The sequence below is a fragment of the Melozone crissalis genome, unplaced genomic scaffold (assembly GCF_028551555.1).
Source record: "Melozone crissalis strain CALT ecotype California unplaced genomic scaffold, PUWL_Pcris_2 ptg000669l_1, whole genome shotgun sequence".
NCBI lineage: Eukaryota > Metazoa > Chordata > Aves > Passeriformes > Passerellidae > Melozone > Melozone crissalis.
Window position 1 is genome coordinate 36,362 of NW_026536338.1, and position 16,866 is coordinate 53,227.

General features: G+C 62.0%; 1 protein-coding gene across 1 annotated transcript in view; it reads right to left on the bottom strand.

Annotated features, from left to right (window-relative positions):
• The window catches only part of LOC128950505 (ryanodine receptor 1-like), a gene marked incomplete at both ends in the record, with an annotated part of 102,835 nt that overhangs the window by 33,968 nt on the left and 52,001 nt on the right, over positions 1-16,866 (bottom strand). Inside the window, 16 exon segments of the mRNA XM_054295375.1 lie at positions 938-1,009; positions 1,012-1,248; positions 3,286-3,416; positions 3,690-3,771; positions 4,337-4,575; positions 6,295-6,355; positions 6,894-6,943; positions 8,558-8,679; positions 9,523-9,590; positions 10,233-10,348; positions 10,978-11,101; positions 12,187-12,262; positions 14,347-14,424; positions 15,116-15,256; positions 15,858-15,947; positions 16,226-16,304. Coding sequence (XP_054151350.1) covers positions 938-1,009; positions 1,012-1,248; positions 3,286-3,416; positions 3,690-3,771; positions 4,337-4,575; positions 6,295-6,355; positions 6,894-6,943; positions 8,558-8,679; positions 9,523-9,590; positions 10,233-10,348; positions 10,978-11,101; positions 12,187-12,262; positions 14,347-14,424; positions 15,116-15,256; positions 15,858-15,947; positions 16,226-16,304 — 1,766 coding nt within the window.

The window sequence follows — 16,866 nt, forward strand, 5'->3', positions numbered from 1 at the left end:
GGGCTGGGTGCAAACTGTGGGTAAATGTGGCCACTGTGAGCCCTGGGGCCACCAGAACACCCCTGGGACAGCCCTGGGCCACCAAAACATCCCCAGGCCAGCTCCGGCCGCGCCTTGCTCACGATGGGCTGGGTGCAAACTGTGGGTAAATGTGGCCACGGTGAGCCCTGGGGCCACCAGAACCACCCCAGCACCACCAAAACGCCCCTGGGATCATCAGAACACTCCTGGGACAGCCCTGGGACCACCAAAACATCCCTGGGACCACCCCAGGGCCACCAGAACACCCCTGGGACAGCCCTGGGCCACCAAAACACCCCTGGGGCAGCTCCGGCCGTGCCTTGCTCATGATGGGCTGGGTGAAAACTGCGGGTAAATGTGGCCACTGTGAGCCCCAGGGCCACCAGAACACCCCTGGGACAGCCCTGGGCCACCAAAACATCCCCAGGCCAGCTCCATCCGCACCTTGCTCACGATGGGCTGGGTGCAAACTGCGGGTAAATGTGGCCACTGTGAGCGTCGGGGCCACCAAAACACCCCCAGAACCATACATGGCCCCCACCATCATCTGCAGGACCCACCCAGGGCCACCAACACCATCCTGGGACCACCAAAACCCACCTAGGGCCACCAGAATGACCTGCAGGACCTGCCTGTGGCTACCAGCACCATCCTGGGACCACTGAAACCCACCACCATCATCTGCAGGACCCAGCCAGGGTCACCAACACCATCCTGGCACTGCCAAAACCCACCAGAATGCCCTACGGGACCCACTCAGGGCCACCAGCACCATCCTGGGACCACCAAAACCCACCACAATGACCTGCAGAAGCCACCCAGGGCCACCAACACCATCCTGGGACCACTGAAACCCACTAGAATGCCCTGCAAGAGCCACCCAGCGCCACCATCCCCCTTGGGCCCCCTCACCCGCCAGCCTCTTCATCCAGGAGGCCTCGTCGATGCCCAGGTTGTTGACCACGATGCGCAGGATGTGGCCCAGCAGGGCGTTGAGGTGGTGCCCGGTGACCTCGGTGGCCCAGGGGCCCTGGGGGGCGGCGTCGGGGCCGCGCTCCCACCAGCGGGGCAGGTAGTGGCACAGCATGGGCAGCGCCACCTCGATGACGTGCGGCATCTCCGTGTAGCGCGCGCCCGAGTCCGCCAGGCCGCCGATGTCACCCATGAGGCGCTCCAGGTCCGGCAGGTCCGGGCACAGCTCCTCGACGCGGGACGGGAGGCCCAGCACTGAGGGGGACATGGGGACAGGGCTGGGGACATCCCGAGGGGACACAGCTCCTCGACGCAGGATGGGAGGCCCAGCACTGAGGGGGACATGGGGACAGGGCTGGGGACATCCCGAGGGGACACAGCTCCTCGACTCGGGAGGGGAGAGCCAGTACTGGGGACACATGGGGACAAGGACACATTGGGGACATGGGGACAGGGCTGGGGACATCCCGAGGGGACACAGCTCCTCGACGCGGGACGGGAGGCCCAGCACTGGGGACACATGGGGACAGGGCTGGGGACATCCCGAGGGGACACAGCTCCTCGACTCGGGAGGGGAGAGCCAGTACTGGGGACACATGGGGACAAGGACACATTGGGGACATGGGGACAGGGTTGGGGACATCCCGAGGGGACACAGCTCCTCGACGCGGGACGGGAGGCCCAGCACTGGGGACACATGGGGACAGGGGTTGGGAGCACAGCTCCTCAACGCGGGACAGGAGGCCCAGCACTGAGGGGGACATGGGGACAGGGCTGGGGACATCCCGAGGGGACACAGCTCCTCGACGCGGGACGGGAGACCCAGCACTGAGGGGGACATGGGGACAGGGTTGGGGACATCCCGAGGGGACACAGCTCCTCGACGCGGGACGGGAGGCCCAGCACTGGGGACACATGGGGACAGGGTTGGGGACATCCCGAGGGGACACAGCTCCTCGACGCGGGACGGGAGGCCCAGCACTGAGGGGGACATGGGGACAGGGTTGGGGACATCCCGAGGGGACACAGCTCCTCGACGCGGGACGGGAGGCCCAGCACTGAGGGGGACATGGGGACAGGGTTGGGGACATCCCATGGGGACACAGCTCCTCGACGCGGGACGGGAGGCCCAGCACTGAAGGGGACATGGGGACAGGGCTGGGGACATCCCGAGGGGACACAGCTCCTCGACGCGGGACGGGAGGCCCAGCACTGAAGGGGACATGGGGACAGGGCTGGGGACATCCCGAGGGGACACAGCTCCTCGACGCGGGACGGGAGGCCCAGCACTGGGGACACATGGGGACAGGGCTGGGGACATCCTGACAGGGTTGGGGACATCCTGAGGAGACCCAGCACTGGGGACATGGGGACAGGGTTGGGGACATCCCGAGGGGACACAGCTCCTCGATGCGGGATGGGAGACCCAGCACTGGGGACACATGGGGACAAGGACACATTGGGGACATGGGGACAGGGTTGGGGACATCCCGAGGGGACACAGCTCCTCGACGCGGGACGGGAGGCCCAGCACTGAAGGGGACATGGGGACAGGGTTGGGGACATCCCGAGGGGACACAGCTCCTCGACTCGGGAGGGGAGAGCCAGTACTGGGGACACATGGGGACAAGGACACATTGGGGACATGGGGACAGGGTTGGGGACATCCTAAGGGGAGCAGGGGACACCCTGAGGGGAGATGGGGGCACAGCTCCTCGACACGGGAGGGGAGACCCAGCACTGGGGACACAGGGACAGGGTTGGGGACATGGGGACCGAGTTGGGGACATCCCAAGGGGACCCAGCACTGGGGACATGGGGACAGGGGTTGGGGACATCCCATGGGGATACGGCTCCTCAACTCGGGATGGGAGACCCAGCACTGGGGACATGGGGACAGGAACAGGGTTGGGGATACCCCAAGATGAGATGGGGACACCCTGAGGCGAGCAGGGGACATCCCAAGGGGAGATGGGGACACAGGGACAGGGCTGGGGACATGGGGATGGGGTTGGGGACATGGGGACAGGGGTTGCGGACACCCTGAGGGGAGATGGGGACACAGGGACAGGGTTGGGGACACGGGGACAGGGTTGGCGACACGGGGACAGGGACTGGGGACATCCCAAGGGGACACAGCTCCTCCACCCATGATGGGACACCCAGCACTGGGGACAGAGGGAGAGGGGTTGGACACAGGTGACACTGGGGTGACCCAGGTGACACACAGGTGACACAGAGGTGAGACAGATGACCCAGGTGACAGGGAGGTGACAGGGAGGTGGCACGCACGGGCGCGCTCGCGGGCGCTCTTGGTGCTGTACACGGAGCTGGGGTTCAGGTGGTTCAGCTGCGGCTCCAGGAAGGCCACGGGCATGGCGGCGGCCAGGCGGGCCAGGCACTCGCCCAGGGCCGGCCTCTGCCTGTGGGGACATTGGGGACATTGGGGACATCGAGGGGTCACCCCATGGACACCCCATGGCACCCCATGGACACCCCAAGGATCCCCATGGCCATGGCCAGGCACTTGCCCAGGGCCGGCCTCTGCCTGTGGGGACACCAAGGGACATCGAGGGGTTTTTGGGACCCCTCCGGGGTTTTTGGGGTCCTCACTGAGGTTTTGGGGTCCCTGTTGGGGTTTTTGGGGTCCCTGCTGGAGGTTTTGGGGTCCCTGCTGGGGTTTTTGGGGTCCCCACCTGTCCACGAGGGGCCCGCGGGCGGTGCCCAGGCTGTAGATGCTGCACAGGATGCGGTAACAGGACACCTGCACGTCGTCCACTGCGGGGACAGCGGTGTCACCAGCTGTCCCCGTGTCCCCAGCATGTCCCCATGTCCTCCCACACAGTGTCCCCATGCCCCTGACCCTACCAAATCCATCCTCTGTCCCCACCTCCCTTTAATGTCCCCCTGTCCCCAACATGTCCTCACTGTGTACCCACCACGTCCCCACCATGTCCTCCCCATCCACACCCTGTCCCCATGTCCCCAACATGTCCTTGTGTCCCAAAGCGCCCTGTCCCCATCACCTCCCCAGACTCCATTATGTCCCCCTGTCCCCACTGTCCCCATCTTCCTGTCCCCGCTGTCCCCCACTGCTGTCCCTGTCCCCCCACATTGTCCTGCTGTCCCCCTGTCCCCCCCTGTCCTCCCCTCCATCCCACTGTCCTTGTGTCCCTGCTGTCCCCCTGTCCCCTCCTGCTGACCCTGTCCCCCCCTTCTGACCCCCTGTCCCCGCTGTCCCCCTGTCCCTCTATCCTCCTTGCTGTCCCCCTGTACCCACTGTCCCCTTGTTCCTCCTGCTGTCCCCGTGTCCCCACTGTCCCCCTGTCCCCGTGTCACTCACAGATGACGTCGTCCCCGAACTGGTGCTGTGCCAGGTGCTCGAACAGGGCGGTGAGCACGGGCAGCAGTGCCACCGAGGTGTAGGTGACATTCTGGGCCACGCCCTTGGTGGGGGCGCGGGTCGGGGTCCCCCGGCCCAGCCGCAGCTGCTCCCCCAACTTCTCCATGTCCTCGGCCGCCGACTCGAAGAACGAGCGCAGCCCGGCCTTGACGATCTCGGGGCCCGACTTCATCACCGTCCTGGGGACAGCGGGGACATTGGGGACATTTGGGGACAGCTGGGACATTGGGGGTATCAGGGACATGGGCACAGACACAGGGACACAGAGACACAGAGACACAGGGACACAGGGACACAGGGACACAGCCCGGCCTTGACAATCTCGGGGCCCGACTTCATCACCGTCCTGGGGACAGCGGGGACATTGGGGACATTTGGGGACAGCTGGGACATTGGGGGTATCAGGGACATGGGCACAGACACAGGGACACAGCCCGGCCTTGACGATCTCGGGGCCCGACTTCATCACCGTCCTGGGGACGTTGGGGACATTCAGGACATTGGGGACAGCAGGGACATTTGGGGTACCAGGGGTATCAGGGACATGGGCACTGGCACAGGGACACAGGGACACAGCCCAGCCTTGACGATCTCGGGGCCCGACTTCATCGCTGTCCTGGGGACATTGGGGACATTGGGGACATTTGGGGACAGCAGGGACATTGGGGGTATCAGGGACATGGGCACAGACACAGGGACACAGCCCGGCCTTGACAGTCTCGGGGCCCGACTTCATCACCGTCCTGGGGACAGCGGGGACATTGGGGACATTTGGGGACAGCTGGGACATTGGGGACATTGGGGGTATCAGGGACATGGACACTGACACAGGGACACAGAGACACAGGGACACACACACAGGGACACAGGGACACAGGGACACAGCCCGGCCTTGACGATCTCGGGGCCCGACTTCATCACCGTCCTGGGGACAGCTGGGACATTGGGGACATTGGGGGTATCAGGGACATGGACACTGACACAGGGACACAGAGACACAGAGACACAGGGACACAGGGACACAGGGACACAGCCCGGCCTTGACAATCTCGGGGCCCGACTTCATCACCGTCCTGGGGACAGCGGGGACGTTGGGGACATTTGGGGACAGCTGGGACATTGGGGACATTGGGGGTATCAGGGACATGGACACTGACACAGGGACACACACACAGGGACACAGGGACACAGGGACACAGGGACACAGCCCGGCCTTGACAATCTCGGGGCCCGACTTCATCACCGTCCTGGGGACAGCGGGGACGTTGGGGACATTTGGGGACAGCTGGGACATTGGGGACATTGGGGGTATCAGGTTCATGGACACTGACACAGGGACACAGAGACACAGGGACACAGGGACACAGGGACACAGGGACACAGCCCGGCCTTGACAATCTCGGGGCCCGACTTCATCACCGTCCTGGGGACATTGGGGATGTTGGGGACATTGGGGACAGCAGGGACATTGGGGACATTGGGGACATGGGCACAGACACAGGGACACAGCCCGGCCTTGACGATCTCGGGGCCCGACTTCATCACCGTCCTGGGGACACTGGGGATGTTGGGGACACTGGGGACAGCAGGGACATTGGGGACATTGGGGACATGGGGACTGGCACAGGGACACAGGGACACAGCCCAGCCTTGATGATCTCGGAGCCCGACTTCATCACCGTCTTGGGGACATCGGGGACACTGGGGACATTGGGGGTACTGGGGACACCCAGGACATTGGGGACATCCAGGACAATGGGGGTATCAGGGACACAGCCCGGCCTTGATGATCTCGGAGCCCGACTTCATCACCGTCCTGGGGACACTGGGGACATCGGGGACACGGTGACAGACACACACGGATGGACACACGGCCGCCGTGTCCCCGCTGTCCCCACCTGGCGTCCAGGGACCGTGCCAGGATGAGCAGACAGTTCACCACGGCCGGGGCGTCTGTGCCTGGGTGGGGACAGGGACATCAGCTGGGGGGGGACAGCGCCACCGCTGGTCCCAGTGTGACACCCCAGTATGTCCCAGTGCGTCCCAGTGTCCCTCCAGTGCGTCCCAGTGTCCCCAGTGCCCCGCTGTGTGTCCCCAGTGTGTCTCCAGTGTCCCCTAGTGTGTGCCCAGTCCCCCCCAGTGTCCCTCCAGTGTGTCTCCAGGGTCCCCCCCCAGTGTCCCCAGAGCCCCCACAGTGTCCCCAGTGCCCCCACAGTGTCCCCCCAGTGTCTCCAGTTCCTCCCAGTCCCCCTCAGGGTCCCCACAGTGTCCCCAGTGCCCCTCCAGTGTCACCCCAGTGTTCCCAGTGCCCCCCAGTATCCTCAGTGCCCCCCAGTGTCCCCAGTCCATCCCAGTGTCCCCAGTGAGTCCCTGTGTCCAAGTGTCCCCCTCAGTGCCCCCACAGTGTCTCCCCAGTGTGTCCCCGTGTCACCCAAGCGTCCCCAGCGTCCCCCAATCCCCCCAGTGCCCCCACAGTGTCCCCAGTGTCCCCAGTTACCGAACAGGGACACGCGGTGCCGGACGAGCGCGGCCAGTTTGCAGAAGAGGCTGGGGGTGACACAAAGGGGTCGGGGGGGGTCCCCAAAACCCCAAACCCCAAGGGAGGGACACAAAGGGGTCAGGGGGGGTCCCCAAAACCCCAAACCCCAAGGGAGGGACACAAAGGGGTCAGGGGGGTTCCCCAAAACCCCCCCAGGAGGGACACAAAGGGGTCAGGGGGGGTCCCCAAAACCCCCCAGGAGGGACACAAAGGGGTCAGGGGGGTCCCGAAAAGCCCAAACCCCAGGGACCCCAAATGCGAAATTTGAGGGGTTTGCATGGGGATTTGGGGTGTGGGGGAATTTTGGGGTTGGGATTTTGGGGTTGGGATTTTGGGCTCGGGGGGATTTTGGGGTGGGATTTGGGGCTCGGGGATTTTGGGTTTGGTCAGATTTTGGGGTGGGATTTGGGGCTCAGGGGTTTTTGTGGTTGGGAATTGGGGCTTGGAGGGGGATTTGGGGTGGGACTTCGGGGGGGTTTTGGGGTGGGATTTGGGGCTTGAGGGATTTTGGGATGGGATTTTGGGGGGGGTTGGGCTGGGATTTTGTGGGGATTTTGGGGGTGGGATTTTGGCATGGATTTTAGGGGATTTTGGGGGTGGGATTTTAGCGGGGGTTTGGGGTTAGGATTTGGGGCTCGAGGGATTTTGGGCATGGGATTTTGTGGGGATTTTGGGGTTGGGATTTGAGGCTCGGAGGGGTGTTTGGGGTGGGATTTTGGGAGGATTTTGGGGTGGGATTTTAGGGGATTTTGTGGGGATTTTGTGGGGATTTTGGGGTTGGGATTTGAGGCTTGGAGGGGTGTTTGGGGTGGGATCTTGGGAGGATTTTGGGGTGGGATTTTAGGGGATTTTGTGGGGATTTTGTGGGGATTTTGGGGTTGGGATTTGAGGCTCGGAGGGGTGTTTGGGGTGGGATTTTGGGGTGGGATTTTAGGGGATTTTGTGGGGATTTTGTGGGGATTTTGGGGTTGGGATTTGAGGCTCGGAGGGGTGTTTGGGGTGGATCTTGGGAGGATTTTGGGGTGGGATTTTAGGGGATTTTGTGGGGATTTTGGGGGGTTTTGGGTTGGGATTTGAGGCTCGGAGGGGTGTTTGGGGTGGGATTTTGGAGGATTTTGGGGTGGGATTTTAGGGGATTTTGTGGGGATTTTGTGGGATTTTGGGGTTGGGATTTGAGGCTCGGAGGGGTGTTTGGGGTGGGATTTTGGGGTGGGATTTTGGGGTGGGATTTTAGGGGATTTTGTGGGGATTTTGGGGGGGTTTTGGGGTTGGGATTTGAGGCTCGGAGGGGTGTTTGGGGTGGGATTTTGGGAGGATTTTGGGGTGGGATTTTAGGGGATTTTGTGGGGATTTTGGGGGGTTTTGGGGTTGGGATTTGAGGCTCGGAGGGGTGTTTGGGGTGGGATTTTGGGAGGATTTTGGGGTGGGATTTTAGGGGATTTTGTGGGGATTTTGTGGGGGTTTTGGGGTTGGGATTTGAGGCTTGGAGGGGTGTTTGGGGTGGGATTTTGGGAGGATTTTGGGGTGGGATTTTAGGGGATTTTGTGGGGATTTTGTGGGGATTTTGTGGGTGGGATTTCAGGGGATTTTGTGGGGAATTCAGGGCGATTTTGGGGTCCCACCTGGTGATCATCTCCTTCTCCTTGTTGGAGGCGTGGCCGCCGCTGCCCAGCACCTGGGCCGGGGTGGACAGGAAATAGAGGCAGTGGTTGTGGAAGTACTGGTTGATGAGGGGCAGCAGGATCTGGGGGGGCACCGGGGAGGGGTCAGCGGGACCCCCAAAACCCACAGGGAACCCCAAATATCCCTTAGAGACCCCAAATACCCCGCAAAAACCCCGAATACCCCAGAGAAACCCCAAAATCCCCTGTCCTCCCCCATTTTGAGGGGTTTTTGGGGCGTCCCACCCCAGTTTTTGGGGTGTCCCATCCCAAATTTTGGGGTGCCTCATCCCCAATTTTAGGGAGCCTCTCCTCCATTTTTGGGGTCTCCCATCCCAAATTTTGGGGTGCCTCATCCCCGATTTTGGCGTCTCCCATCTCCAATTTTGGGGTGTCCCCTCCCCAGTTTTGGGGTCTCCTATCTCTGTTGTTGGGGTGTCCCTCCCGTTTTTGAGGTGTCCCCTCCATTTCTGAGGTGTCCCCTCCTTGATTTTAGGGTGTCCCTCCCCATTTTTGGGGCATCCCATCCCTGAATTTTGGGTCTCCCATCTCCATTTCCGGGGTGTCCCCTCCCCAATTTTGGGGTCTCCTGTCCCCATTTTTGGGGTGTTTTCCCCCCAATTTTGGGGTGTCCCCTCCCCATTTTTGGGGTCTCCCATCTCCAATTTTGGGGTGTCCCCTCCCTGATTTTGGGGTGTCCCATCCCTGATTTTGGGCGTTCCCTCCTCAGTTTTGGGGTCTCCCCTCCCTGTTTTTGGGGTCGCTCCTCCCCATTTTTGGGGTGTTCTCTCCCCAATTTTTGAGGTGTCCCCTCCCCAATTTTGGGGTCTCCTGTCCCCGTTTTTGGGGTGTTTCCCCCCCCCATTTTTGTGGTGTCTCTCCCCATTTTTGGGGTGTCCCCTCCCCATTTTTGGGGTCCCCCCGACCTTGGCGAAGAACTTGATCTCCTGCTCGTGGGGGGATTTCTCCACCCTCCCGCTGCTGACCACGGCCTCTGGGGGGGGAAATGGGGGTCAGGGGGGTCCTGGGGGGGGTCCCGTGGCATTGGGGTGACCCCCAGGATTTTGGGGGTGTCCCCAAGATTTGGGGTCTCACCAAAATGAGCTCCTGGGTGATGTCCAGCCAAGGGAACTCCCAGGGGATTTGGGGGACTCACAGGAGTTTGGGAAACTCACAGAGGATTTGGGGGGGATCGCAGGGGTTTGGGGGGTATCTGAAGATGTCCCCGGGGATTTTGGGGTGTCCCCCAGGGTTTTGGGGTTGCCCCCCGGGATTTTGGGGTCTCACCCAGGGGCGCAATGAACTCCTGGGCGATGTCCAGCCAAGGGCTGGGGGACTCGCAGAGGATTTGGGGGGGATCACAGGGATTTGAGGGGTTCTGAAGGTGCCCCCCCAGGATTTTGGGGTGACCCTCACGGAATTTGGGGTGTCCCCCAGGATTCCGGGGTGTCCCCCAAGATTTGGGGTCCCACCCAGGAGCGCAATGAACTCCTGGGCGATGTCCAGCCAAAGGCTGGGGGAACTACCAGAGGACTTGGGGGACTCCTAGGGGATCAGGGAATATTTGGGGGGTCTGGGGGGGGTCTGAGGGTGCCCCCCAGGATTTTGGGGTGCTCCCATGGTTTTGGGGTCTCACCCAGGTGCGCAATGAACTCCTGGGCGATGTCCATCCAGCGCAGCAGCTGCTGCAGGAAGCCGAAGGCGAAGCGTTTCTCGATGGACGACGTGTCCAGCTCCATGTCCTTGAGCCCCCTGCCACGGGGGGGGGACCCCGAAACTCAGAACCCCCTCCCCAAATCACCCTGAGACCGCCTAAAGTGCCCTCAAATCCCCCAGACCCCCCTGCGCTCCCACCAGCCCCGAGTGCTGCACATCTTGGGGTCACCCCCGGATTTTAGGGGGGGTTTTGGGGGATTTTGGGGGGATTTTGGGGGAATTTTAAGGAGATTTTTGGGGGATTTTAGGGGGATTTTGGAGGGATTTTGAGGGAATTTAAAAGAGATTTATTGGAGGGATTTTAGGGGGATTTTGGGGGGATTTTAGGGGGATTTTAGGGAGATTGGGGGGGATTTTGGGGGGAATTTTGGGGGGAATTATAGGGGGATCTTAGGAGGATTTTGCGGGAATTTTGGGAGGATTTTGTGCGGATTTTGGGGGGATTTTGGAATCCCCCCAATACCTGGACCCCTGGCACCCCCCCACTCCCAAATCCCCCCTAAATTTGGGGATTTTTGTGCTTTTAGACTCCCCCCCCCAGGACCCCCAATTCCCTCCCCAGTCCCTGCTGTCCCCCCACCCCACGCTCCAGGTTCCCGCTGGGGTTCCAGCTGTCCCTGAGGGTGTTTTGGGGTGCCCCGGGGGGTTCTGGGGCGTCCCCTGACCGGGTCACGGCGTATCCGTGCAGCTGCAGGAACTTGAGCAGCTCCTGGGCCTTCTCGCGGTCCCGCGCCTTCTCCTTGGCCGTCAGCGTGTCGTAGGGCACCAGCAGCGGGTGGGAGCCCCCTCCTGCGCCCCAAAGCGGCATTGGAGACCCCGAATCCACCCCCTGGAACCCCCAAATCCGCCCCTTGGAACCCCCAAATCCACCCATTGGAGACCCCGAATCCACCCCCTGGAACCCCCAAATCCGCCCCTTGGAACCCCCAAATCAACTCTGCGGAATCCCCCAAATCCACTCCTTGGAACCCCTAAATCCACCCCTTGGAACCCCTAAATCCACCCCTTGGGACCCCCAAATCCACCCATTGGAGACCCCGAATCCACCCCCTGGAACCCCCAAATCCACCCCTTGGAACCCCCAAATCCGCCCCTTGGAACCCCCAAATCAACTCTGTGGAATCCCCCAAATCCACCCCTTGGAACCCCTAAATCCACCCCTTGGAACCCCCAAATCCGCCCCTTGGAACCCCCAAATCCACCCCTTGGAACCCCCAAATCAACTCTGTGGAATCCCCCAAATCCACCCCTTGGAACCCCCAAATCCACCCATTGGAGACCCCAAATTCAACCCTTGGAACCCTCAAATCAACTCTGTGGAATCCCCCAAATCCACTCCTTGGAACCCCTAAATCCACCCCTTGGAACCCCTAAATCCACCCCTTGGAACCCCCAAATCCACCCATTGGAGACCCCAAATCAACTCTGTGGAATCCCCCAAATCCACTCCTTGGAACCCCCAAATCCACCCCTTGGAACCCCCAAATCCGCCCCTTGGAACCCCCAAATCCACTCCATGGAACGTCCAATTCAACTCCTTGGAACTCCCAAATTACACCCTGGACCCTCCCAATTTGGGGAGGGGTCTCACCCTCGGCCTCCAGCTCCCCTGGGCTTTGGGGGTGACCCAGGGGGTATCCCAGGGGGTGTCCCAGGGGTCCCCCCCAATTTGGGGAGGGGTCTCACCCTCGGCCTCCAGCTCCCCTGGGCTTTGGGGGTGTCCCAGGGGTGTCCTGGAGGTGTTTTAGGGGGTCCCCCCCCAATTTGGGAGGGGTCTCACCCTCGGCCTCCAGCTCCCCTGGGGTCGAGGGTGACCCAGGGGGTATCCCAGGGGGTGTCCCAGGGGTCCCCCCCAATTTGGGGAGGGGTCTCACCCTTGGCCTCCAGCTCCAGCTTCTTCTTGCGGCCCCAGGTGTTGTGGTAGTTCTCAGCCAACTGCTCCGCCATGGCCTGGGGGGTTTGGGGGGATTTGGGGAGATTTTAGGGGGGGTTTGGGGTGGTTTTAGGGGGATTTGAGGCGATTTGGGGTGGTTTTAGGGGGATTTAGGAGGGATTTGGGGTGGTTTTGGGGGCATTTGAGGTGATTTGGGGTGGTTTTTGGGGGATTTAGGAGGGATTTGGGGTGGTTTTCGGGGGATTTGAGGCGATTTGGGGTGGTTTTCGGAGGATTTAGGAGGGATTTGGGGTGGTTTTAGGGGGATTTAGGAGGGATTTGGGGTGGTTTTCGGGGGATTTGAGGCGATTTGGGGTGGTTTTAGGGGATTTAGGAGGGATTTGGGGTGGTTTTCGGGGGATTTAGGAGGGATTTGGGGTGGTTTTCGGGGGATTTAGGAGGGATTTGGGGTGGTTTTAGGGGGATTTAGGAGGGATTTGGGGTGGTTTTAGGGGGATTTGAGGCGATTTGGGGTGGTTTCCGGGGGATTTGGGAGGGATTTGGGGTGGTTTTCGGGGGATTTGGGGTGGTTTTGGGGGCATTTGAGGTGATTTGGGGTGGTTTTCGGGGGATTTAGGAGGGATTTGGGGTGGTTTTAGGGGGATTTGAGGCGATTTGGGGTGGTTTCCGGGGGATTTGGGAGGGATTTGGGGTGGTTTTCGGGGGATTTAGGAGGGATTTGGGGTGGTTTTCGGGGGATTTAGGAGGGATTTGGGGTGGTTTTCGGGGGATTTGGGGTGGTTTTGGGGGCATTTGAGGTGATTTGGGGTGGTTTTCGGGGGATTTAGGAGGGATTTGGGGTGGTTTCCGGGGGATTTGGGGTGGTTTTGGGGGCATTTGAGGTGATTTGGGGTGGTTTTAGTGGAGATCTGGGAGGATTCGGGGTGGTTTTAGGGGGGATTTGGGGGAATTTGGGGTGGTCTTAGGGGGATATTTGGGGTGGGTTTAGGGGCCACCCCCCGGGGAGGACCCCAGGGAACACAAGGAGACATTGGGGGGGACATTTGGGGGTCTCAGGAGGACAGGAGGGACACAAAAGGACACTGGGTGACACTGGTGACATTGGGGTGACATTGGGTGACTCTGGGATGACACTGGGGTGACTCTGGGGTGACACTGGGTGACACTGGGTGACATTGGGGTGACATTGGGGTGACACTGGGTGACTCTGGGATGACACTGGGGTGACATTGGGGTGACATTGGGGTGACACTGGGGTGGCACTGGGGGACACTGGGGTGACACTGGGGTGACATTGGGGACACTGGGGGACACTGGGGTGACATTAGGTGACATTGGGGTGACACTGGGATGAAACTGGGTGACATTGGGGTGACACTGGGGTGACTCTGGGTGACACTGGGTGACATTGGGGTGACACTGGGGCGACACTGGGTGACATTGGGTGACACTGGGTGACACTGAGGTGACACTGGGCGACACTGGGTGACACTGGGGTGACACTGGGTGACACTGGGGTGACATTGGGTGACTCTGGGGTGACACTGGGCGACACTGGGGTGACACTGGGTGACACTGGGCGACACTGGGTGACATTGGGTGACACTGGGCGACACTGGGTGACACTGAAGTGACACTGGGTGACACTGGGGTGACATTGGGTGACTCTGGGGTGACTCTGGGGTGACACTGGGTGACATTGGGGTGACATTGGGTGACACTGGGGTGACATTGGGTGACTCTGGGGTGACACTGGGCGACACTGAGGTGACACTGGGTGACACTGGGGTGACACTGGGTGACCCTGGGGTGACATTGGGTGACTCTGGGGTGACACTGGGCGACACTGGGGTGACACTGGGTGACACTGGGCGACACTGGGTGACATTGGGTGACACTGGGCGACACTGGGTGACACTGAAGTGACACTGGGTGACACTGGGGTGACATTGGGTGACTCTGGGGTGACACTGGGCGACACTGGGGTGACACTGGGTGACTCTGGGGTGACACTGGGCGACACTGGGTGACACTGAGGTGACACTGGGGTGACACTGGGGGACATTTGGGGTCATTGGGGTGACACTGGGTGACCCTGGGGTGACACTGAGGTGACATTTGGGGACATTGGGACCCTCACCTGCAGCTCCCTGGACAGAGTGACCCCACTCAGGTCCACGGGCTGGGGGCTGTACCCATGGGAGGGGTCGTAGGTGGCCTGGGGGGGGGGGGGGTGACATTTGGGGGGGGTCAGGGGGTCCCCAATATTTCGGGGTCTCCCTTTTCCCCTCACCACCTCCCCCCGAGGTGATTTTGGGGTTCTCCACACCCCTCACCTCCCCCCAGACGATTTTGGGGCGCCCCAATCCCCTCCCGAGGTGTTTTTGGGGTTCTCCACACCCCTCACCTCCCCCCAGACGATTTTGGGGTGCCCCAATCCCCTCCCGAGGTGTTTTTGGGGTTCTCCACACACCCAGATGATTTTGGGGCGCCCCAATCCCCTCCCGAGGTGTTTTTGGGGTTCTCCACACACCCAGACGATTTTGGGGTGCCCCAATCCCCTCCCGAGGTGTTTTTGGGGTTCTCCACACACCCAGACGATTTTGGGGTGCCCCAATCCCCTCCCGAGGTGTTTTTGGGGTTCTCCACACCCCTCACCTCCCCCCAGACGATTTTGGGGTGCCCCAATCCCCTCCCGAGGTGTTTTTGGGGTTCTCCACACCCCTCATCTCCCCCAAGGTGATTTTGGGGTTCTCCACACCCTTAACCCCCCCTCCACCTCCCCCAGACGATTTTGGGGTGCCCCAATCCCCTCCCGAGGTGTTTTTGGGGTTCTCCACACCCCTCACCTCCACCCAGATGATTTTGGGGCGCCCCAATCCCCTCCCGAGGTGTTTTTGGGGTCCCACCTGGGCGTTTTGGGAGATTTTTCGCGTTTTCTTCTTCTCCGCGCGCTCGTCCTCCCCTTCCCGCGCCTTCTCCACCGTCCACTCCCAGGCCAGCATGGCCTTGAGGGACTCCTTGATGGGCCACCGGTAAATCTCCTTGTCCTGGGGGGTCCCAAGGGGTCAGGGGGCACCCCAAAATCGGGGGGTTTGGGGGGGTCCATGAGGAGGAGGAGGAGGGAAGGGGCTGGGGGCTCCCAGCGTGGCCTTGGTGGGTCTGGGGGTGTCCCCCCTGCGTTTGAGGGGTCCATATGGGTTTGAGGGGTCCCTCTGGGTCTGGGGGGGTCAGGGGAAGTCAGGGGGCACCCCAAAATCGGGGGGTTTGGGGGGGGTCCATGAGGAGGAGGAGGGAAGGGGCTGGGGGCTCCCAGCGTGGCCTTGGTGGGTCTGGGGGTGTCCCCTTGGGTCTGGGGGTGTCCATTTGGGTTTGGGGGTGTGCCCCTGGGTTTGGGGGGGGTCCCTCTGGGTCTGGGGGGTCAGGGGGCTCCCCAAAATCAGGGGGTTTGGGGGGGGTCTATGAGGAGGAGGAGGGAAGGGGCTGGGGGGTCCCAACGCGGCTTTGGTGGCCACCAGGAGACCTCCTGGTCCTGGGGGTTTGGGGGTGTCCCCCTGGGTTTGGGGGTGTCCCTCCAGGTTCGGGGAGACCCTCTGGGTCTGGGGGTGTCCCCCTGGGTTTTTGGGGGGGTCGCGGGGGGTCCCGTGGTACCTTCTCAGAAAAGGTTTTGTAGGGTCTCAGCATCGGGTGGGTTTTGGCTTCTTCGTCCACGGTCTCCCCAAAAGTCCAATTGTTCTGGATCTGGGGAGGGGGACACAAAAGTCAGGGGGGCTTGGGGACATCAGGGTGGGGGGACAGAGGAGATTTAGGGGGGACACAGGAGATTTGGGGGTGACAGAGGAGATTTGGGGGGATAACAGAGATTTGGGGGGTCACCAAGGGTTGAAGGTGCCAGGCGCTCCATGGAGCTGCAGCAGCTCCGGGGTTGTGCAGATTTTGGGGGGCTCAGAGGGGATCCCGGGGGTGTCCCAGGGGTCTGGGGGGTCCCACAGGTCTGGGGGGTCTCGGGGGGTCCCCACCTTGTCGAAAGCCCACTTCTCGTGCGTGTACTCGGCGTATTTGTTGATGAAACCGTCGAGCTTCTCGGGGATGATGACACTGGGGGGACACAGGGGGACAGCGGGGTCAGGGGGGACATTGGGGTCAGGGGGGGACAGTGGGGTCAAGGGGGACATTGGGGTCAGGGGGGACAGCGGGGTCAGGGGGGACACTGGGGTCAGGGGGGACAGCGGGGTCAGGGGGGGACACTGGGGTCAGGGGGGACAGCGGGGTCAGGGGGGGACAGCGGGGTCAGGGGGGACATTGGGGTCAGGGGGGGACATTGGGGTCAGGGGGGACAGCGGGGTCAGGGGGGACAGCGGGGTCAGGGGGGGACAGTGGGGTCAGGGGGGACATCGGGGTCAGGGGGGACATTGGGGTCAGGGGGGGACACTGGGGTCAGGGGGGACATTGGGGTCAGGGGGGACAGCAGGGTCAGGGGGGGACAGCGGGGTCAGGGGGGACAGCGGGGTCAGGGGGGACACTGGGGTCAGGGGGGACATTGGGGTCAGGGGGGGACAGTGGGGTCAGGGGGGACAGCGGGGTCAGGGGGGGACAGCGGGGTCAGGGGGGACAGCGGGGTCGGGGGGGGACAGTGGGGTCAGGGGGGACAGCGGGATCA